Source organism: Aplidium turbinatum, chromosome 4 (assembly GCF_918807975.1).
Source record: "Aplidium turbinatum chromosome 4, kaAplTurb1.1, whole genome shotgun sequence".
NCBI classification, from domain to species: domain Eukaryota; kingdom Metazoa; phylum Chordata; class Ascidiacea; order Aplousobranchia; family Polyclinidae; genus Aplidium; species Aplidium turbinatum.
In genome coordinates, this window is record NC_137475.1 from 35,838,175 (window position 1) to 35,860,900 (window position 22,726).

Genomic DNA, 22,726 nt, shown 5'->3' on the forward strand with positions numbered 1-22,726 from the left:
TTGAATCAAGAATCTCATTTCAGGTTCTAAAACAAAAAATGTGACAATTATTGCAGTAATGCTTCTGACACTGTCAGTCTATAGCCATCTGTGATAATTAGTAATTACTGTGAAGTAAATTATTATTATTAAACTAAAGCAGTACACAGTCTTTTCAAAACTTATTATATATTTGTTAGTCATTAGGTTAATGATTTCTGAAAAAAGCGTAAACCTATTCAAGAACTTAAGCTTAAACACGTGTAAAAAATCTAAAAAGTTTAGTTATACGACTATCTTAGAAATAGCCTACTTACTCTGAATTACTGGTACCTCCTCCCTTTTAAGTAAAAAGTGGAGGCCACTTTTCTGTTATGTATGGTAGCCTAATCGAAATCAATTTATATGTTATTCTAAAATAAATTTATCTCACTGTTTATGTTCTAAAGGATTTATTTGCAAAACTATCACACTTTGCATGAATGTGCAATACATGTCTCTGAATACACTGAACACACCGACAATGGAAGATGAAAGTAGTCTAAGTTGCAACAATGTATTGAAAAAGATTCAAGGAGCTGGGAAGGCATTATTTACTTGGTAAAGAGTATGACGCTCCTGTCAATATACTTTAACCAGTAATCAACTATCTTTGTGTTCTTCTGTTACTTTAAATATGTACATTTTACCACTTTAGAGTAACTGCTGTAAGTTTGCATATCAGTTGCATTGCTATACTTAGTTCCATGCTTTATCATACTTTATTTAGTTGTACATTTATTATAATATACTGTAGGCTCATGTATTTGGTTTATTCAATATAAAGTGCAATTACCAGTGTGTGTTTCACAACAAACCATGAATGGAAGTAATGATTCTGATCAGTCATTGCTCCCCATTACACATGTTACTAATTGCCTTGCCATGACACTCCGTGTCCAAACAAATCACCTGCAGAGTGCTGGCCAGGCACTTTCAATGCTTGCCCTACAACTATACCACATAATGGTGTCTGACTCCCTTTATACGGTACAGTAATACATAGACGGTACCCGGACATTTTGCCGAAAGACATTTTGCCGAATAGACATTTTTCCAAAACTCATTTTGCCAAAAAGACTAATTGCCGAAAGCACTACATGCCGATTGGACAAATTGGCAAAATTATAGAATTCGGCAATTAGTCCTGTCGGCAAAATGAGTTTCGGCAAAATGTCCTTTCGGCAAAATGTCTTTCGGCAAAATGTCCGCGCATGACATAGACAACCAATGAAAACTAAAAAAATCTTAAATGAAGGCAATGAATTGATAACCTACAATTCAGCCAAATTTTCTGTCATGCAGTTTTTCTGCACCCACTTATTGCTATCTGTTGAACTTAAGACATGTACTGTTTTTCAGGAAAGTCTTAAAACCGGTGTTATATGGACAAGGTTTATCTTTGCTTATCTGTGGTACAGCAGTAACAAGTACTTATCTATCCAATGAAGGCATATCAGTTCCTTTAACTCAAAGTTTTCTCAATTATGGCTTACTTTTTATTGTGTATACCTCCATGTTGTGTTTCAAGAAGGATGAAAATGGCAAGCCAAAAATAATTACAGTTAAGTGTATTGTATATTTTTACTTGTTTTTGTATCTGTTTTACATAAACTTGTCACCAGTGACCTTTAGTCCTTTTATATGAACAACAAGATTGTTTTTAAAATGCTTCTACTTCGAGCCTGAATTTGAAAATATGAACAAAGAAGATGGTATATTAGTGAATAGATAACATCGGCACCCTTTATGTTAGATTTTTGGTGTCTTGACTCTGATCAATAGGATACCTGACCTTATTTGTGGTCGCCCACATATGTGTAAGATTCTACTATAGTTTTATGTCAGCATGAGACATTGGTAAAGTCCTCCAATTGGGCAGAATGAGATGGCTTGAGACGTCAAGTGCCGCACTAGCTGGATCTCTTAGGTCAGGTGCGTCAACATTGCAGCACTGTGGGTCAAGGTAAACCAAAACTTTCTTGGGAAGAACATGTTAAGCGTGACCTTTTAGCCTGAACGTGGACTTTGCCAACCCAGCAGACTGTGAGGTGTGGAAAGAAAGACTTCGCTCTCAACATACAGGCCGCACTCTTATGAGGATTAATTCATGGCCTGTATAATCAAAATTAGTTGATGATAAGATGGCAATAGAATTATGCTTGTTTCATGTTGTGCAATGTGCATGATGCTATATTGCAATAGTTCCCAAAATTTTAATAATGGGGCCTTTTCAACAGATCAGGCCTGAAAACACAAAAACTTCTATGACTTAAAATTTTTCTGGAATAAGATTATGCAGAATCAATTTTAAATACAGTATATATAGCCTATATATGTGAATTTTACAGTTTGTTTAAAAAAAAAAAAACTTGCTTATTCAAAACTTTTCACAGACCCCACGTTGGAGACAAATACTAATGTGTTTGCATAATGCATTTTACACTGCTTTGTTGTGTTGGCATATTATTACATAACTGTACACGAATTTAATATTACTTCTGGAATTCTGAACGATTGAATAATGAATATGTAGTCAGTCAGGCATAGGCGTCGATTTTTACTGAAGTAGGCCTACAGCGACCTAATTCCAGGAGAGTGAGAGATCGCCACTAATTCTGAAAGCGATTTCTTAGTTGCTTATTTTCAGCCGAAACTATTATAATGTATTATTGTGGACCAACATGTCAGTCTGTCGCGATTGTCGTGCATCATTTTGCGCACAGTTTAGTTTAACTGTAATTGCGTCACGTTGACCGAACTAACTGGAAGACAAATAGCGAAAACCCTCGCATTCTTGTGTAGGACTTACGCAGTTATATACAACGCAGTGAATGTCACTTGATCAGGATTAAATTTGTCAGTCAATCAAGCAACAATATCAAAATGAAAAAGTGCTCAACAGGTTTTGTTACTTGTCTGAATATTGTTAGAAATTTTCCACACTCTACATACACTAACAGTATATCGTTTCAAGAGTTTTGAGTTCTCAGTGAAATGAGGTCATGGACTCGATCCAAACTTGTTACGGTTTGACTTCTGTCCTTAAAGTGCGTTGTTCAAGTGTACAAACCCATAGGATTGAACCACTGCTCCTTGTTGTAGGTTTTTTTATTAATTAGTTTCACTGGGATGGCACTACGGATAAGGCGTTTGCTTTCCAATAATGCAAACCTGATTCGACTCCCGGCTTAAGCTGGTTGTTGAAAACACCACTCACTTCTAACTAGGGTGTAATAAGTTGGGTGGGCATAATTGCTGCAGGAAAGGCGGCCGAGAGAAAGGAACTGGCCACTCTACTTAGTACCGAAGGCTTAGTACAATGAGAACCTTATCTTCTCATACCCGACAGTTGAATCAAGTATGGGACCACCTTTACTAGTTTTGCTGAATTGAGAGTCGTCCTTGACAAGCGTTGCGCAAACGCACACCCTGAAAGTTGAACTATAGTTGTTTAATTTTTCAATTTCTTTGTTCACAATCGGTCGCTTAACCGAATGAGCTATCGAGGCCCACTTTTTTGCTTTTGTAACTCTATTTGTTGTATGGTATTGCAAAGCATGAAAAGTATGTGGCCATAGTCTCAACTTGTTCCCTAGTTACTAGACTACGAATTGCCAAAAATCGTAACAAACATCCCAGACAAGCGGGTGCCTAAACGCAGTCGAGCTAAAATTGCCACAGCACGATTCGACTTGCTACGTTTGCTACAAGACATTCGTTGAAGCGGGACTTTTTGAAATTTGAATACTAAGCTAGCTTGTGCATTTGCTTAAACAGAACAAAACCGGCAGTTTTCTGACAAACTTGTTAGTGCTTTTTCTAATAATATTAGCGAAAAAACGAGGGGCCAGACATATCTCACCCCCTTCTGTCTCAAACCGAGGGGCACCGCTCCCTGCGCAGTTGACATTTATGCAGGCAGGTCTAGTGCCTTGTAATTTATTGTAGTTATTTGTATAACTTAATTGTCAAATTAGCTTTGTTAGTATGTTATTCCAGTATATACAATTTATTTTCATGCATTTCAATTCGAATAAGATACTGACAAAGCTATTTGTATGGTGAAAAAGCTTCAATTACAACAAATTATACAATCTTGCAATGGTATTTACTTTATGTTTACATATACACTATGTATATATACAGTATATCTAAATTTTTCTGTACTGATTTGGAATTTTTTGTGAGCTGGTATATGTAGTTTATTATAACATTGTTTACTGGTTGTGAAAAAATATCTGCTCTGTGCAACCAGCAAATAGAATGGTAGAAGTAACATCATCTGGAGGTTTGACTCCTTGATATATCCCTTTTTCAAATTATCTGTTTTTTCTATGTCATGCAAACTAACATGGGACGCCATTTCTTTTGGCTTTGTGTTAATGAATCTTTTGTTTTAACAAGATTTTACGCTCTCATTGGTGGAAGTACATTTTACTTTCTATTGTTGATGTTGAAGCTAACTTTCTGGTGGTCTTGGCTTATCAATATACATCGTTGACTAGCGTTCAGGTAATTGCTATAGTTTCATCATTTGACTGGCTATTAAATTATAATAATATTTTACAACTTTTTCAAAGTTTAGTTTCTATGAAATGTGTATATATACAGAAAGTTTAACATACAGTATATATACAGTACGGTACTATATATCAGTACTATGTACAAGTGCAACCAAATGAAAACATGATTCATAATCCTAATTCTTATCTCAAACTAAGCTCCAATTTCTGAAGTTGTTTTGGCCACTTAAATACTGGTACGTAGATAATATTGCAGTCATTTATTTTAGAACTGTTTCAATTGTTAGATGTGTGACTGTGTGTACTTCTCAAATATACTTTAACTTTGTTCATAGTTTGCTAAAGCTGTGATTGTTTTGCGTAACAGTTGTTAGATTGCTTCATCCTTCCTGTGGTCATGATTCTTTCGTACTGGCTCTTGAAAGTCCGCTACATCTGCAACCATTATGTTGGTGTTGTTGTAGCATTGACTGGAGTAGCATGCATGGTTGGAGCTGACGTTTTGGTGGGCAGGGATGGCACAGGAGATTCAGGTTTGTTCCCTGTTTTGAACAGTAGAAAAGATTTGATTGTAGTTCGCTCGCTAGTGTGTTCAAGCTTCGTCTTTTTTGAACTATTTATTATCGCTATTCATCTAATATAGCTTATTGAAGTTTTTGTGTATTACTTTCCACAATATTTTTGTAGCGTTTATTCTGCATTTTTGATTGATAGGCAGTAATCCCGGATTGGGAGACGCTTTAGTGTTAGGAGGGGCAACACTGTATGGAATCAGCAACGTGTCGATGGAGTTTGTGACCAAAAATCATGACAACGGAAATATGGAAATTCTAGGAATGTTCGGTTTGTTTTGCCCAATCGTGTGTGGCATTCAACTGTGAGTCGGAATTAGTATTTTTATTCAAAAAGCATTTCTCCGATCACTAACTGCAATTTAAACTGACATTTTGGCAATAATTAACTATTTTTGCCACCAGGATGATGCTATAAGTTCCTCTGAAGCATCATGTTATAAAGATTTCTGACGGGATGATGATTTCCATTGCAGCGTGAAGTGCTGTATAAGCTGCGCCATTAAGCGCTATTAGCCATGGCCAGTTTAAGAACAACGCACTGTCCGTTCATGTAATCTTCTTCGTTAGAAAAAAATTACATTATCGTATTAACTAAAGTTTGTTGGTTTAATGCACATTGCACAGTTGCTGTGCAATGCTTGGCGAAATGCCGTGATTAGCACATTAGCCGAGTTGTGAGTGTGAGATCCTTGATAGGACACTCGAAAGGGCGTCAGTTCGACACCGCTCAACAGCATGCGGCTGTGTCTCTGGAAAGACACTTTAAGGGATGCTTGAAGGTGGACATGAAGATTGGCTTCCTTGTATTCCCGTCTACCCTAAATCTTTAACTACCGGGCTTAAGCCTGGATACGACAAAAACGTGCATTTATATCTTTGGCTCGAAATTTGAGTTCTACCTTAGTGTTTGTCTCCCAAGGTGTTTTACCCGGGTCTGCTACTATTCGGTGAGTCCGATTCGGTGAGTTCCTAACCCCTAACCCCAAACCCCTAACCCTAAAACGGCAATGATAATTAGGCTACGGTACCCGATAATTAAAAAAAAAATTGAAGAAAATCCCCCGTTAAGAGATCGGACTCACCGACTCGGACTCACCGAAACGGGCCATTCCGGTTTTACCCAGTGGTTAAGTTGCTAGCCGCTTTTCAGTACCAGGCGATGGAGAGAGCAAGCGTCCATTGCGGTTATGCTTGCATTGAAACGCGATAGATCAGACCCCGCAATGCAAATTCTACAAGATAAACCTGAGTACCTGACCTGTTGAATTGTAGCGATATCGGCCATTGCACTCGTGTGTATGGAAACTTATTTTTTCTCATAGCCTCTGTGTGTTTGTGTACGTACCAGATGTTTTAATGAAGATTAAAAGGCTTGTTAATTTGGCGAACACATTTTTGTCGTAGGCAAGGAGATTGCGCCTACAATAAAAGTGCGGAATGGCCCGTTTCGGCTAGTTCCATATTCGGGTACAGTCCGATTCGGCTAGTTCTCTATTCGGCTACGGTTTTGAATTGTATTTTGTATTTTATTCCACAATATCGTTTCTTTTGCATTCCGACAAAGAAAAATAAATTGAAATGAAATTTAGCGCAAAATGTTTGAACTTTTAAATTGAAATGTTTGCTCACATAAAATCGACATGTATCCTACGTCACCGTCTGTATGCAAACTTAGAATATATTAGAATCCTCAACTATTACAAAATTCCAAATCCAACAACGCTTTCTGTTTATTTAGAGAATGTTGTATTTTATTCCACAATATCGTTTCTTTTATAGTTGAAATTATTGAAGCTTTAGATGAGTGGGGTTTAGACCTAACCACTGAGATCTTAAAACTAAAAACCGAATTTTGTATTTTATTCCACAATATCGTTTTTTTTGCGTTCTTGCATTTTATCCAGTGTTTACCTTTGAGTGCCTTCCCAGACAGCAAAATCCGTCATTTTTGCATTGATTCAACGTCTCGTTGAATCAATATAAAAATGACGAATTTTGTTGTCTGGGTTCGTTCAAAATAAGTGTTTTACATCAAAACAACATTTTTCATAATTAATAATAGAGGTTAATGAGATAAAGTCTCTGCGAAAACGTGTCAACGAAAAAAAGACAGTTGCCTAATAGTCTGCAGACGTTGAATCAATGTAAAAATGACGGATTTTGCCGTCCGGGAAGGCACTCAAAGGTAAACATTGGATAAAATGCAAGAATGCAAAAGAAACGATATTGTGGAATAAAATACAACATTTTCTAAATAAATAGAAGAATCTAAGTTTGCATACAGACGGTGACGTAGGATACATGTCGATTTTATGTGAGCAAACATTTCAATTTAATAGTTCAAACATTTTGCGCTAAATTTCATTTCAATTTATTTTTCTTTGTCGGAATGCAAAAGAAACGATATTGTGGAATAAAATATGATACAAAATACAATTCAAAACTGTAGCCGAATAGGGAACTAGCCGAATCGGACAAGCCGAATCGGACTAGCCGAATTGTAAAAAATGTTTCAGCTCAGCTGCAAACGTTGCGTTTTTCAAGCAACGGTCTCGGTCCAACAATGCCACTATAAAAATCAACGCTTGCGCTATCGCTGCATCAGCTCTGCTATTTGCTCATTTGTTTCTTTTTTCTCGTAGGGCTATCTTGGAAAGAGAAAGTCTGGCAGCCATTGTTTGGAATGCAAAGGTCATTGCATTGTTTGCTGGATTTGCGATTTGTATGTTTCTTCTCTACTCTTTGTTGCCGATTGTCATGAAACTTAGTAGCGCCACCACTGTCAATATCTCGTTATTAACCGCGGACCTTTATGCTCTCTTTGCTGGATTGTTTCTTTTTAACGACAAGGTAAGAGTCTGCTGCAAACCGTCCAGTTTTTTCTCGCTTATCCAAGGTTATTTACTGTAATTGTTGCAACACAAAGTACACATTGTCAAATGATCTTTATCGTAAATATACATTAACTTGTTAAATACATATTTTTACCAGTAAAGCAGAAGACATTTTTGTGCAATATGCATTGGTTATTGTGCAATTCATGTTGCTTTAATGCCTTCCAATCATAAAATTTTTAGGTTTGGACACATTTCACCAGCAAGTTAGTGTTGGGCGATATTGAAAAAAACAAAACGATACGATATTTGAAAAAATACTCGATATTTCGATACTTTTCGATATTTTTGTTCTAATTAAGAAAAGAGTTTCTCAGTCTTCGAAATTAGTGCCGGCAATTGCCGAGGTGATTGCCGACGCAGATGCATGAATGGCGCATTAGCGTCGGCAATGAAAATGCCAAGGCCAAATGAGCGCTTGTAAGGTTAGGGTTAGACATTCTTCCCGGTCGTTATGCCACAGCCATAGATTTGCTCCTTAGTCAACACCCTGATGGAGCTCTGCGAAAGAGGCGTGTGGATGGGTATCAAAGAACGAAAGCAGCAAAACGTGGACGCTTCATTGCGAAGACAGTGTAGATTTACAGCCAAGCGATGAGCCTCTTGATGTGTCCGATTCCAGTGATGACGCGACAACCTCATCCTCCGATACAGCATCTGATGCTTCCGATTCTGACTAGTTCTTCATCAAACAGACTTTGTGTTGCTCGCAGTATCCCAATTGTGCCGAAATTATGTTAGTGCTGGGGTTTTTTTTCGTCGAGACTTTTCGGTCATTTGTCCGAAATGACTTGAAAAAATTCGGTCATTTTTTATTTATTTCGGTCATTTTTTCTGATATATTTCCTTTCAAGTAGTTGATACAAACCAAAATTTGCACTTCCTGACTAGCTACAACATTAAGTTTCGCTGAGAAACGTTGTCGTGTTTTATCTGAGAAAAGTTGAAACAGAAAAACGTTTCTTCAACGTTCATCAGCGAAACTTCAACCAAACTTTTTTTCGGACATTTTGACCGAATTGACTATTTTTTTCGGACATTTTGCTAAATAATCGGTCAATGACCGAAAAAAAAAACCAGTGTTAGTGCATACGTAAATCGAGGCAATCTTCTCGCAGGGAGCTATTAATTTGTTACCGGTTCTTGGTTGAGCAATTGACGTTATTTTATGATAATTCAACGTCGCTAGATGTCGAATTAATGTAAAACAAACGTAAATTTCTTATTGGGCATTGTTGTTATGCAATATAACCAATATAAGCCGCCGGGAAAATTAAATCGATTTGTGTTGACTCGAACGTTGAATCAACCCAAAATTAACTTACTTTTATTCAACGTGAATCACCGTAACAGCGTGCGTATCGCGTTGTTCGCTTTATCGCTACTTTTGGTATTATTACATCACAACAAATCCAACAGTGCGGTCGTGATAGACTACTCTAGTATATTTTTCGCTTCTCGTTTTACATGTTTTGGTACAGTTTTTTTTCGTAATAAACGTTCACAGCAATTGCCGAGGCAATTTCAACTTTTGCCGTTTGGCCTTGGCAACGTTTTTGTAGGAGTTTGCAGTTACGAGTTAGGGCTGTAATAGTCAAAATATCGAACGATATTGAAATAAACATCGATATTGAAAAGATATCGTATCGTATCGAAAATTCGATATATCGCCCAACACTACAGCAAGTCTTTAGAATTGACTCCCTGCACGTTGTGCTTCAATCTTTTTTGTTTCTTCTTCAATGGCTGCATTTTACCTTTGCCTAGTACAGTGCCTATCAAGTATATTTCAAAAACATCACAATTAAATGATTATTTGGTTGAATATATTGTCGAAATCTTCAACTTCGGGCTGAGAAAGCCTGTTTTAAAAGCTTAATCTTGGCAATTTCTGCATGCTTTGTAGAGACTTTGAACCACTGACATAAGCCTGTCACAGAGATTGATCGAGTGAAGCCCTCTTGTTGGAGTATTGTCTGTGAACAATTTTATGCACTAAGTGCCTCTGAATGGAGAGCTGCCTTTAAAATGCGTACCTCGAGAGTAGAGTCATTCTGTCTTGAACCTTTTGTTAAACACTAAATTGCAGAAATTATATATCTTTTTTGATTTTGATCAATTTTTTTGTCACAACTTATATTTTTAGATGTCTGCTTTGTATGTGGTTTCCTTCATCACCATTGTGGTAGCTTTGTTGGTTTACAATTCTCGGCAACCGCTATCTCGCTCTTCTGAGCCACCAGGCGACGATGAAGATTCAACTTCGTTGCCATCATGCGAAGAAGCTGCATCAGATGCAACTTCACCTTATCAAACTTTGTTTTGTAGTTCATCTGTAGAAGTTTTTTAACATCACACTGACTCTTATGATGCCATGTCGTAGGCCTGAAAGCTGCATACTGTGTTCTAGTAGACTTTTTAATTTTTGTTTTTGATGAATTTCACTAAAATTAGGTTTCATTTTAATGTTAGGTTATTTCTAAGCGCTAAAATACTCTTTTTTTTAATTTTATTATTTTATTAGAAAATCTGAAGCGTTTCAATGCAAAACCTTCTATCTGATCAATACAACATACAGCGGTGTTTTTACGGCAGCGCTTATCAAATGATGATTTTCAAACCTTCCTGGTACTGCGCAGCATTTATTAGACGTATAATGGACTAATTTGCTCTAACGTTATAAGTTCATCGGCTGGTCAATTGCACTGGTGCTAAAAACAAGTGCCGATTTGCTATACATGTAGGACAAAAAACACAAATTTGTTGATCGCTTTTCTTTTTTACGCTAATTTGTCTTATGATGAGTCTAAAATTGATAGAAGTCTAAAAGTTTCAAGAGTCTAAAACTGGTAGAGCTGAAAAATTGCTGCTTAACGCTATTCCACATACCGTCCATTATGTGCAAAATCAACGTTTGAATGATGTAGCGTTTTTATTGTTGCCAGCCATTAAATCAGTTGTTTTAACGTCTGCAGACCTTACATCAAGGTTCAAAACACCGGCTTTGCTCGTTGAGTTGCGCGTCGCATTAAATATGTACGTTGTCTTTGCCACTGCATGAACAAAATCAATCACGTGACGTTGATTTCACGTCAACTTCGTGTGCGAAAGTACTGTTTAATGAATCAGACAATGCTCTCTGCCACATCGCAATCTCTGGTGTTTGATCACGTGCTATTTTGTCTTTAACTTGCCATTTTAATAACGTATTGTTCACTTTTTGAGTTGAAATTCATTTTCACCAAATAGGGGCAGCTAAAAGCTCCATGTTCTAGCTGGTTTGGCTTTTTAAAGTTCTTGTTTGCTCGTTTTTAAACTGGTGTGATAGATCACTGAAACATGGCGGAAATGTTGCCATATACGCTAAGCTTGCAAATCATCAAGTAGATTATAAGTTTGTAGCATACGAGTATTTGTACTGGTGTGAAGAAAACTTTTGCTGGTAAGGTAACATGAAAGATTAAAACACTCAATGGATGTTCTGACTTGCAAATCGCGGTCCGTTAAGGAGTATTTGCTGTTTGGGATGGTGTGAGGCGCTATGAGCGTTCATCCCAACCATTGGACAATATCGTTGTAACCGATGCGCTGCGTTGCATTTTTCCATGTAGATTGCTCATACTAGCCCTCCCGTGTGAGTGAATACTTTTGAAATTTGTTGCTTGAACCATCTCTTCAATTTGGGGATTTCGTATTGATCGCAGTATTTTATGTATTTTGTGGTCATTTCCAAACTATCAAAATAAATACAGTACATGTCAAACAAGGCAATCACAATACCAAGGCTGCTTGTGTTGTAGCAAAGATCTAAGCAAGAACCTAGCCCAAAAAAGCAAAAAATACGTCTGTCGACGTTGAATCAGTGTAAATGGCCAATTTTGCTGAACAGTGCGTACAACAATTTCGATATATGAAGTTGCTTTCAATAGTTTGTAAGTTATGTAAATCTACTTTACGTAATAAAAATGCACTACACGTTTTCTTATGAAGATTGCCATAGTTCCTCAAGGATCAGTACTGGCGCCAATCCTCTTCAACGTATACCTTATGGATATACCGTCGACAACTTCACTCAAATTTGGATACGCCGACGACTGGGTTATTGCCGTCTAGTCCGAATCCTTACAAGCAATAGAAGAAACATTAACTGAATATCTATCAGGACTGAAGGATTATTTTAAACAATGGTAGGCCTACTTGCGTATGAACACCTCCAAAACAGTTACAACTCTTTTTCACCTTAACCACCTTGCAAAACTGAAACAAAACATTGAAACAGAAGAAACAACGCTATGATAAACATCCCAAATATCTCGGAGATATACTTGACAACTTAACTTTCAAAAACCACCTCCAAAACATTGCAGCGAAACACAAAACAAGAAACTATATTTTTGGTTGATTCCAATCGTGAGGTCGTGACATTTTTGACCAGGTCGGAGACTTAATAGTACACTAGCACCGAGTAACTTACAGCACTTGTTATCTACCCTTGATGGATGCCCCTTACTGAATGCTGGGTTCTATACTTTAAGGCCAGTAGACTTACTGAAGTGTTTCGCCGTATTTTCTTTTATTCTGATATACCTATGCACATGACATCCTATCTTTGAACACTTTACATCACATTTCACACTTAGGCTAAATTGCTTTCATCCAAAACATCACTAGACACTAGATTGCTCAAAAATCACTCTTTTAATAAGCGACATGTATATTCTTGCCATTAACCTATAGGCGTATAGTCCGTGCGCGTATTTACTATAGTCTTTAGTCTGGTCAAACTGAGAGCGATACAGAAAAAACGAACGAACACTGGTTCAGCCGTACCCGTGCTCAAATCTGGTATTAAAAAAGCTGCAAGTCCAGAAGCACCTACCAAAGACAATCGAAAATTTGAAACTACCAGGAATGTTTGCCCACCCGTACGGCAAGATGCAATCAGCCAGCCGGCAAATAAAAGACCTTCTCATCTCCAAAATGATCCGCCACCTATACCGGATATCAGCCAACTAAATAAATGAACTATACACACTCAATGATATAATCAAGGACAAAGAACCCAACCATGTGAAGCAAATAATTTAAAGTAGCAAATCAGTACTCCATGACAGCAAAGGCCGAAACAAAAACAGATTTAATCGGAGACTACCAACGGACCAGTCACATGACACGACCACGACAACAATCAAGGGACCCTTCCTCCTATCACTGACTTATCAAATTATCTTAACGACCAAGAACGAACCCTACTCATAAAAGGATCAAAATTTGCCATCAAGAAGCAGCTAGACGAACGAACTATAGGCTTTACTGAACATCACATCGTCCTTCTGCAAACTGGCATACCGATCCCGATGGAGAGAATATACCAAAAATAAGCACCGATCTACCAATGACGACGACAATCCATCGACAAAAATACCGCGGTTTCCTCGCAACGACGACCTTCACCATAGTTAATAAATATACCTTATATATTAAGGTATATTTATTAACTATGTCCCCAGCGACAAGGACGGTGAATTTTGCATCGTCGAAACAAAACGCTACGATGCAGCGGCTCAAACACCTGAGCGACTCAAAAGTATACAAAACTTCAAGGATCACAAAAGCGCAAACCATAGAACGAAAGCTTAACAGCACGTGGAGAACTATAGCAACCTGAGTTCAACTACTACATCACGTGACCACACCTTACATCACCAACAACTCAAGTATTCCACGATTCTACCATGTAGTCAAGACTCATAAAGAAGGACCTAACATCAAGATTTTTCCAATCGTCTCAAGTACAAATGGGCCAGCCGCCAAACTGTCACACCTAGTCTGCACCCTACTTAACCCTTTATTGAAAGACGTTCCGGCACACCTTACAAACAGACAAGAACTAGGCTATTCAACCTAGGGACGGTACATTACGGGACGCGCAACTCCGTTGTTCCTTCAACATTAGAAGGGTCAATTGCCAATTTGACATTTTTTTTACGCTTTACTGCAGGCTTGGTTTCAACTAAAAACCTTAAATTACTTTAAAACCAACTTAACTCTTCATATATAACCCATAAAAAGTAAAATATTTTGTAAATTAGAAAAAAACGTAACCCTTCTAGTGTTGCGGATAAGCCAAAAGCGGATGAAGTTTCGCATCCCTATATTCAACCAACTCAGAGACATGCCACGAGACACACTGAGAAAAATCAACTTTTCCTTTAGCGTGGTTGTGACAGCACTGTACTCCGTCCCTTCTAAGGAAGCAATCAAAGATGTAATTCAAAAACTGTCAACAGGAAGAACACAGTCTGCAGTCCGTTGCACCCTGAAGAGATCGGTTACCTTCTCGAGATTAACCTTCAGAACAACGTCTTCACATTCAAGGGGAAGTCCCATAGCCAAGTTGATGGTCTACCCAGTGCCGGTCTTAGAGTATTTCGGGCCCTGTGCGGAATATGCTTTGTGGGCCTCAATGACAATGATCCAATTGAGTAGCGTAGCTAGGTATTTTGAAAGAGGAGGGGGTTTTGACGGCTGGCGGGCGAAGCCTGATGATGACACTATGTAACACAATTTCTGTTTGGCTAAGGTACACTTTTTAATGCCCTTTTATGTATTTTTGGGTGCTGAGTTCAAAAATCCAATTAATTTTTTGTATCATTGTTACTTTTTGAGATATTCAAATTTTTTGTTACATTTGATGTAGCTGAAGGGTCATTTCATTATAATAGGTCTACACACAAAATTTTTAAATTTTGGCACCACCTAATTTTTTTATTGACTTAGAACATGCTTCTCAAATTTCTGAGAAGATTGGTGCAAATTTGATGAAAATCGGACAAGCGGTTCTCGAGTTAAAAGTAAAATAATTCTTGGCCACTAGGTGGCTTCATAGATAAGGAGCAATAGAAAAACGACAATATCTCAAGAACCGCTCAACATATTTGGATAATTTTTAGCTCTATCCCCATATTTTCTAGGGTGGGCTATTTGTTTATGAACACTAAAACAAGTTTTGGCTACTACTTTTACTACTTTTTGAGATAAAAAACGAAATTGACCTCTTGTCGTTACGCACCAATAAAGCCATGATGCGTAACTTAAAAAAAAAATAATTAGGTAGAGGAAAGATTGAGGAAAAGTTTGGCAAAAACAGTGTAGTGTTAAAGTCCCAAGTTTTTGCCCAAATCAACTTTCACTACTTTTAAATGTGATTTGGGCAAAAAGTTGGGACTTTAGCACTAGGCCTACAATGTTTTGTCAAACTTTTCCTCAATCTTTCCTTTACCTAATTAAAAAAGATTTTTTTTAAAGTTACTTTTTTGTTTCATTCTTTTTTCACTTGAGTATTGTGTTTATCTGGGGACAAACAAATATTTCACTCTCCATGTTTATGATACAAAAGCAATCATCATGATGAACTTGCGGCTCTCTTCAAACTCTCGCAACTGCAAAGGACATAACTGTTTCAGAACCCTCTCAGCCATCTTTCAAGATTAGCTTGACAACTTCCACAGATTTGATGTTGTGGTCATGACTAATTCTGATCACAAATGTCCATCCGAAAATACAAACTCTATACTGTATAGCCTATGTTGTCCAATCAGCCATCTTTGTTCCTTTCACAATTATATATGCGGTATGTTCACTGGTGATGTTATATCCACATACATAACAAAACCAATGCGATAAATTTGTATACTGTCTAATGGACATTTTGATTTCCACTACCGGTATTTAAAAGATGAACTGATTTAAGATTTACACAGGCTTTGACTCTACTAAATATAATTACATGGTGTACTTTTGTGTGTAAACACTGGACACGACATTCTAATGTGACTATTCCGAACTTAACAGGCTGAGATAAAACATATAGGCCTACTAAGATAAGAAATAAAAGCTCTTTAGTATGCGAGATTTCACTCTCCTAATTCCTATTCCCTTCCTCAAGGAAATAGGACGCCGATTTGCAACGTGATAATGCAGACAAGCACATATCATAGCAAATAGCAACCATAACCGTATAAAAAACCTGCAGTTTACGGAAAATCATAAAAAACGGATATCATTGTATCTCGAACACAATTAATGATAGAAAAAAATCTGATAGCATTTTTGAAATCAGTGCTTGAAAATCATACAGACACACTTAAAAAATGTAGCCAAACAAAAAAAAATTGAATTTTGTTAGGTACCGTATAGTGAAACCTGCAGTTTACGAAAATCACAAAAACGGAAATCATCGTATCGCAAAAACGATCGATGATAGAAAAAAACTGATAGCATTTTTGGACTCAGCTCTAGAAAATCATTCAGATACACTTAAAATGTAGCCAAACAAATTTTGTTACGTAGTGTGATGTACGTATAGGCTACGCCGCAAATTCTACGCCGTAGACTTGCGGCGTAGACTTTTTGTTTACGCTAACGCTTACGGCCACATTTTTTGGATAGTTGTCGCTTGAGGCTACGCCGTAAAGTTTTCGAGGTTTTTTAGCGTAGCCGTATAGCGTCAACGTGTACTTTTTAATGTTTTAGCTGTTATTTGATGTGAAAGCGATAAGATGTGAAAGCGATACCATGCGAACTTCAGCATAGATTGGTGGTTGTCGACTTGAACAAGAAAGGTCTGAAGAAAACTGTAAAAATAAAAAAAGGGTGATCAAAAAAAAAGTTTGGAAGTTAGAAGATTCCGACACAAGAGAAAAGTTTAAAAAGAGAATTAAAAGTCTTGTTCACAACGATGTGACTGATCTATGGGGATCTTTCAAGAATGGAGTTCTGCAAGCTTGCGATGAAGTTTGTGGGAAAACAAAAGGCAGGATGGATCGAAGAGGTACGTGGTGGTGGAATGAAAAGGTGAGGGAAGTAATTGAATAGAAAAAAGTCGCATACAAGGATTGGTGCAGAAATAGATCAGAAGAAACTAAGCTCAAATACAAACAATTGAAAAATCGGGCAAAGAGAATAGTTGCAAAAGTTATGAAGCAAGAAGCTGATCAGGAATTGACCTAATTAAAAAACAGTCCCAACGAAGTATATAAGTTTATGAAGGTTCTGAAGCGGGATAGGAAAGATGTGGATGGTGGACGATGTATTAAAGGAAGGGATGGAAAACTTGGTTTCAGTGAGAAAGATCGTGAAAGAATTTGGAAAGAACATATGGAGGTGATAATGAACGAGGAAAACGATTGGGATCAAAATGTGGAAGCCGACGTGGTAGCAGGTCCATTAAAGAGAGTAACTCGAGAGGAGGTGACGCAAACAATGAAGAAAATAAAATCGGGGAAGGCTCCTGGACTATCTGAAGTCACTGTGGAAATAATACGCGCAAGGGGAGAGACAGGACTGAAAGTAATGCAGGAAATCAGCCAACGTGTGTTAGATGGAAAAGGAATGCCAAATGAATGGAAGACGAGCGTGGTGATACCCATCTTCAAGGGAAAGGGTGATGCATTCGATTGTGGGTCATATAGGGAATAAAACTGTTGGAGCATGCAATGAAGGTAGTGGAAAGGGTGTTGGAGAATAGAATAAGATCTGTGGTAAAGCTGGACGAAATGCAGTGTGGATTTATGCCTGGGAAGGGAACGACAGATGCTATTTTTATTTTGAGAAGGTTGCAAGAGGAATATCGGGACAAGGGAAAGAACTTGTACATGTGCTTCGTGGACATGGAAAAGGCGTTTGATAGAGTTCCAAGAAGAGTGATGGAATGGGCAATGAGAAAGAAGGAAGTACCAGAGGCAGTTGTGCAAGCAATAATGAGTCTGTATGACGGTGCAAGGACAAGAGTTCGAGTTGGATCTGCCCTCTCAGACGAGTTTTCGGTGAAGGTGGGTGTACACCAGGGCTCTGTCTTCTCTCCTCTAATTTTTGCCATTGTGATTGATGTGATTACCGAATGTGTACGAGAAGATTCATTAATGGAGATACTATACGCGGATGATTTGGTTTTGTTGAGTGACACAATGGAAGGCCTGAGAGAGAAATTTGAGTTGTGGAAGAAGTCACTTCATTGTAAAGGTATGCGTGTGAACATCAAAAAGACAAAGGTCGTAATAAGTGGAACGGAAGGGGAAATCACAATGAGCAAAATTGACCCATGTGGTCTATGTGGAAAAAGAGTGATGGCAAATTCTGTTAAGTGTACAAAATGCAAGAAGTGGGTGCATGGGAGATGTGCAAAGATGAAAAGAGTGACATGCAGATCCGGAGATAGTTTTGAATGTGAAAGATGCAGGAAGATTGAGGAAGGAATGGTTGGTCCTGTTGAAAAGCTAAATGACGAAGTTGAATCCGTGAATGCCATTTGCTATCTAGGAGATAGATTGAATGCAAGTGGTGGTTGTGAAGCGGCAGTGACTGCAAGAGTAAGGTTTGGTTGGGTGAAATTCAGAGAGTGTCGAGAGTTGTTATGTGGTAGAAGATTTCCGTTGAAAATGAGGGGAAGAATTTATACTAGTTGTGTGAGATCTGCAATGCTGTACGGAAGTGAGACATGGTGCTTACGGGAAAACGAATTGGCGACTTTAAGAAGAACTAAGAGAGCGATGGTGAGAGCAATGTGTGGTGTGAAGCTGATGGACAAAAGGAATACCGAAGAACTTATGAACTTGCTTGGGTTGAATGAAAATGTTGATAAGTTGGCAAAAGCGAATGGAGTGAGGTGGTATGGGCATGTTTTGAGAAGGGATGAAGATGATGTTTTGAGAAGAGCGCTGGAGTTGCGAGTGGAGGGTCGTAGAAAACAAGGAAGACCGAAGAAAACGTGGAAAAGGCAAGTTGAAGAAGAAAGCAGCAAGGTGAGCTTAACAAGAGAGGACGCGTTAGACAGATCGATGTGGAGGGAGGGTGTGAAGGCGATTGCGGTATTTGGAGGTGAATCCGGCCACCCTCGGTAACGGGGATATCACCGGATTAAAACTGGACTATTACTACTAGCCTACTACTACTTGCATTTTTTTTTATCAAACTGTCCGAATTTTGGATAAGTTGAAAGAATGTTTTCAATGGGTAAAGACGTATTGAAACCAAAACGCAGCAAAATGTCAGATGAACACTTTCAGATGCTTGTGTTCTTCGTGAAAATTCAAAATAAAACTTGTTTGTTTCGAATGGTTTATACCGTGTGAATGTTTGGCACCTAGAAAACAAAATGAGTTTACGCTAGTGTATGCGCTGACGCCGCCAACTTTTTTTCAAGTTACGTTGACGCATACGGCGTATGGTTTTTCGAACGTTTGCGTTTACGCTGACGGCGTCAATATTTTTTGTATAGACGTACATCACTGTCCAGTGGCATAGCAAAAGGATAAGATCATGTTTTCCTTGGCATTTTTCGGATTACTGCATGACTGCATTTTCTGAGTAAATTGAGGGCCCCATAATTTGCGGGCCCTGTGCGATCGCACGTTTTGCACATCCCAATTGCACTACCAATAGGAAACGACGTATCTGCAATCCTCATCGCCCTCTTCATGGACAGTTGGACAGTGGACACCCTTGCAAAGCAGATTTTGCGGTGCCAGACAAACTTCACCCTCTACAGACGATACGTCGACGACACATTCTTGCTGACAGTCAGCAACAGAGAAGCCTTAGCCATCCAAAACGCTCTCATTCAAGCGCAGCCAGCTATTAACTTTGAAATGGAACTACCTACATCAACATCAACAACAGCGCCTTGCCGACTTTGAATTTACGATTATTACAAGAGAAAACGACCCGGTACAGTTGCGCTCCAAAGAGGCCATTTTCATAAGTAGACAGAGTCCAAAGATGAACAACCGTGCTGAAAGAGAAAAACTACATCACCTAATCTATTAATCAACTAATTTGACAAAATTTCACAGCAATAACGCTCAACAACACAGAAACTCAACAGACAGCAGCTTCAAGCCAAACAAAAAACCTCATAAAACAACGACTCACTATCTTCAACTCCATTCGTCATAGCACATGACAAGGGAACTGAGTTCTGAAAGGTTGAGTAGCCTAATTCGCTATTACCGCAGCGAACTCTCAGCATCAGGTTAAAACAGGTCGTTAATATCTACATTGTGACGTTAATCTTTTTTCCAGTGGTGATAATTTCGTGATGTTCTATATAGCACGCGAAGGAAACGTGAGCACTGAGCAGAATAGTTTGAAAATGAGACAAATATTTTACGTGAATCGAATGCAATATAGTATTGTTTTTGTTAAAGATTTTCAAGTTTGTAGCCTTTTAAATTCTCTTTTTGATATGAGACATCTTATCCTTATTGTAACTAATGTGTACACTAGCGTACGCAGGGGGGGGGGGCATTGGGCCATGCCCCCCCTTTTAAAAATGTTTTAGTAGTTAACGACGTAGATTAAGGCATTTAATATGTTTTGGATTGCACTGTCAAAGCAATTAACAATGTTATTCTATAGACTAAGCCAATACGAAGTACATGGCCCAATCCACCTACCCCACCCCAAGTAGCCTATGCCAATGTAGCATAGTGTTCTGTAAGCCTATTATAGTGAGAAAGAAATGGATAAAGTCTAAACTAAAACCATACTGGGATATCATGAAGACGTCTGGGATATCAATGGCCAGTGGCGTAGTCAGAGGGGGGTTTGGAGGTTACAACCCCCCTTTGGCACGCGTGTGACGTCACGATATTGAGAATGATGCTTTCAGTCTCTTTATGCTTGGGAATGATGCTTTCAGTCTAAAAAAAAACTTGCCTAATTTTAAACAAAACTGCATTAAAAGAGCGAGTTTTGCCAATACCAAACATTCAAACATCTCAGCCAGGAATTAGCAACAAGAAAACATTGAGACTTAGCTTTATTTCCGAAAAATGCCGAAGAAAACATGATCTTATACTTTTGCTATGCCACCTGACAGCACCATTTTACAGGAATATTTATATATACCCACATTTTTGTTGAAAATGCTCTCAGAATGCACCAAATTCAAAGTAATTTTTCAAAATTTTCTGGGGGAGGCCACCCAGACCCCCGCTGCTGGGTGTCATCTTAGGCGAAAACGCCATCGGGCTTCGCCCGCCTGTCGTCAAAACCTCCCTTTCAAAATTTCTGGCTACGCTACTGTCAATGGGCCCCCCCTTGAGAAAATCCTGCGTACGCCACTATGTGCATATATCAACGATGTTGTTTCTGTGTCCTATGCAGTGTCAATGCGCGCATCATTGTCGAGTCAGACTGTCTTTTCAAAATCAGGAAGCACTCGTGGATTCCCCGATTGTTGGCTTGTCGTTTATCTGTGTGAATCCGCTAATGATGGCTGTATAGTGTACTGTATATGTTTGATATATTTATGCAACCAGATTGTCTTTTCATATCGTTGACTTCACTGGTTGGAACTGTGATGTAGCTAAAAATAAAGTTTTAGGGGGGGGAAAGACAATTGTTGGAGGGGCAAATATTTTAATGTTTAAAATAGCGAGTTTGTTTATAAATAGAGCTACTAAATGCACCCAACAATTTATGAAACGTCATTCAACATGTAATGCAATGTCATTAAAATATTGTAATAGTTTTGGGCAAGATAAAATTTGGAGTAGGAGGAAGATTAAATTTGGGAGGCTATTGCTCTCCCAAGCTCCCCTTGGCTACTTTCCTGAGTTGGAATATGGTAACTTTGTTGCTCGCTTTATCATGATTTTTATCACTGTACTGATGCATGGCTTCACATGCAGGTTCAAACGCTGGTTTGCCGTTTATTGCCTACCGGGTTACCAGTTCTGCGGTTTTCCTGCGGAATATTGGGCTAATTTTGATTCGAAAATACAGAAAAAATTCGGCAGTTGCGGTTTTAGGGCTATTTTTGATTTTTGATCTTGTTTTTTGGGCTTGTTTTATGAATTAGCTATATGGTTTATAATTTACAGTAGAATATGTTACTTGTTTAAGTTTACACTGCAAAAGAGTGTGTGCTTGTTTTGCAGCATGTTTATGTATTTGGTCCGACTAATGCTGTTTTTAACCTTGATAAACAAAGTTTGGATCGGAGCTCTAGCCAAAGTTTGGATCGGAGCTCTTGCTAGATCATAAATCTCTTTATCTACTTGGTCGTAAGGGGTTTATTGTGCTAGTTCAGGGGTCACCAGCTGTCGGCCGTTATGTGTTATGTGCTGCCCGCAGAAGGTATCAGCGTACAAGTATAATCAAAAATACTTTTCTTGAGGAGTTAAAGAGCATGAAGGCAAAACATACTTTCCGGGAAGCATATTTTCGCTTTGCATACGATTCCACCGACCGACCAATCAGATTGTAGTTCTAGGTGAGGGGTCGCTTAAAGTTATTCCAATGCGATGTCCAACCACACTGTTCCAGTGGTTGATTAAAACGTCTGTTTTCGAATTTCGAAATTGTCTGTGAGTCAGGAAATGGGATGGGATGGAATGGAATGGAAAATGGAATGGAATGAAAAATGGAAAATGTCAAGGATGGAAAGGAATGAAAGATCTTGATGATGGGATGGAAGACAATCTTCCATCATTCTCTCCCAATTCCATCATTAACTTTCTAACGCTTTATCAAGACATGCAAAATATTACGTTGCTTGCTGAAATAATTCGAACGGTACGTCAGTGCCGGTCTTAGGGTATTTCGGGCTCTGTGCGGAATATGCTTTGCGGGCCTCAATGACAATGATCCAATTCAGTAGCGTTGCTAGGTATTTTAAAAGAGGAGGGGGGCTGGTTTGACGGTCGAT

General features: G+C 38.4%; 2 protein-coding genes across 2 annotated transcripts; both read left to right on the forward strand.

Moving 5' to 3' along the window:
• Positions 1 to 434: 434 nt before the first annotated feature.
• LOC145768683 (queuine/queuosine transporter SLC35F2-like) lies at positions 435 to 11,899 on the forward strand. Its single transcript, XM_082580247.1, has 7 exons — positions 435 to 579; positions 1,381 to 1,582; positions 4,426 to 4,533; positions 4,912 to 5,077; positions 5,259 to 5,421; positions 7,762 to 7,969; positions 10,160 to 11,899. Exons 1-7 carry the CDS (start codon positions 458 to 460, stop codon positions 10,361 to 10,363), a joined length of 1,173 nt encoding a protein of 390 aa, XP_082436373.1. The 5' UTR covers positions 435 to 457; the 3' UTR covers positions 10,364 to 11,899.
• Positions 11,900 to 16,783: 4,884 nt separating this feature from the next.
• LOC145769114 (uncharacterized) lies at positions 16,784 to 17,493 on the forward strand. The gene is made up of 2 exons (XM_082580709.1): positions 16,784 to 16,869; positions 17,037 to 17,493. The coding sequence occupies exons 1-2, from the start codon at positions 16,784 to 16,786 to the stop codon at positions 17,491 to 17,493; spliced, it is 543 nt and encodes a 180-aa protein (XP_082436835.1).
• The last annotated feature ends 5,233 nt before the right edge of the window (positions 17,494 to 22,726 follow it).

What these genes read in the sequence shown, in the direction of transcription:
- LOC145769114 (XM_082580709.1), top strand. Translation starts at nt 16,784, where the DNA reads ATGGAGTTCTGCAAGCTTGCGATGAAGTTTGTGGGAAAACAAAAGGCA. An exon ending in CGTGGTGGTGGAATGAAAAG is followed by an intron (nt 16,870 to 17,036) that starts GTGAGGGAAGTA and finishes ATTAAAAAACAG; the next exon opens with TCCCAACGAAGTATATAAGT.
- LOC145768683 (XM_082580247.1), top strand. Translation starts at nt 458, where the DNA reads ATGAATGTGCAATACATGTCTCTGAATACACTGAACACACCGACAATG. An exon ending in CATCGTTGACTAGCGTTCAG is followed by an intron (nt 4,534 to 4,911) that starts GTAATTGCTATA and finishes TTTGCGTAACAG; the next exon opens with TTGTTAGATTGCTTCATCCT. An exon ending in TGTTTCTTTTTAACGACAAG is followed by an intron (nt 7,970 to 10,159) that starts GTAAGAGTCTGC and finishes TTATATTTTTAG; the next exon opens with ATGTCTGCTTTGTATGTGGT.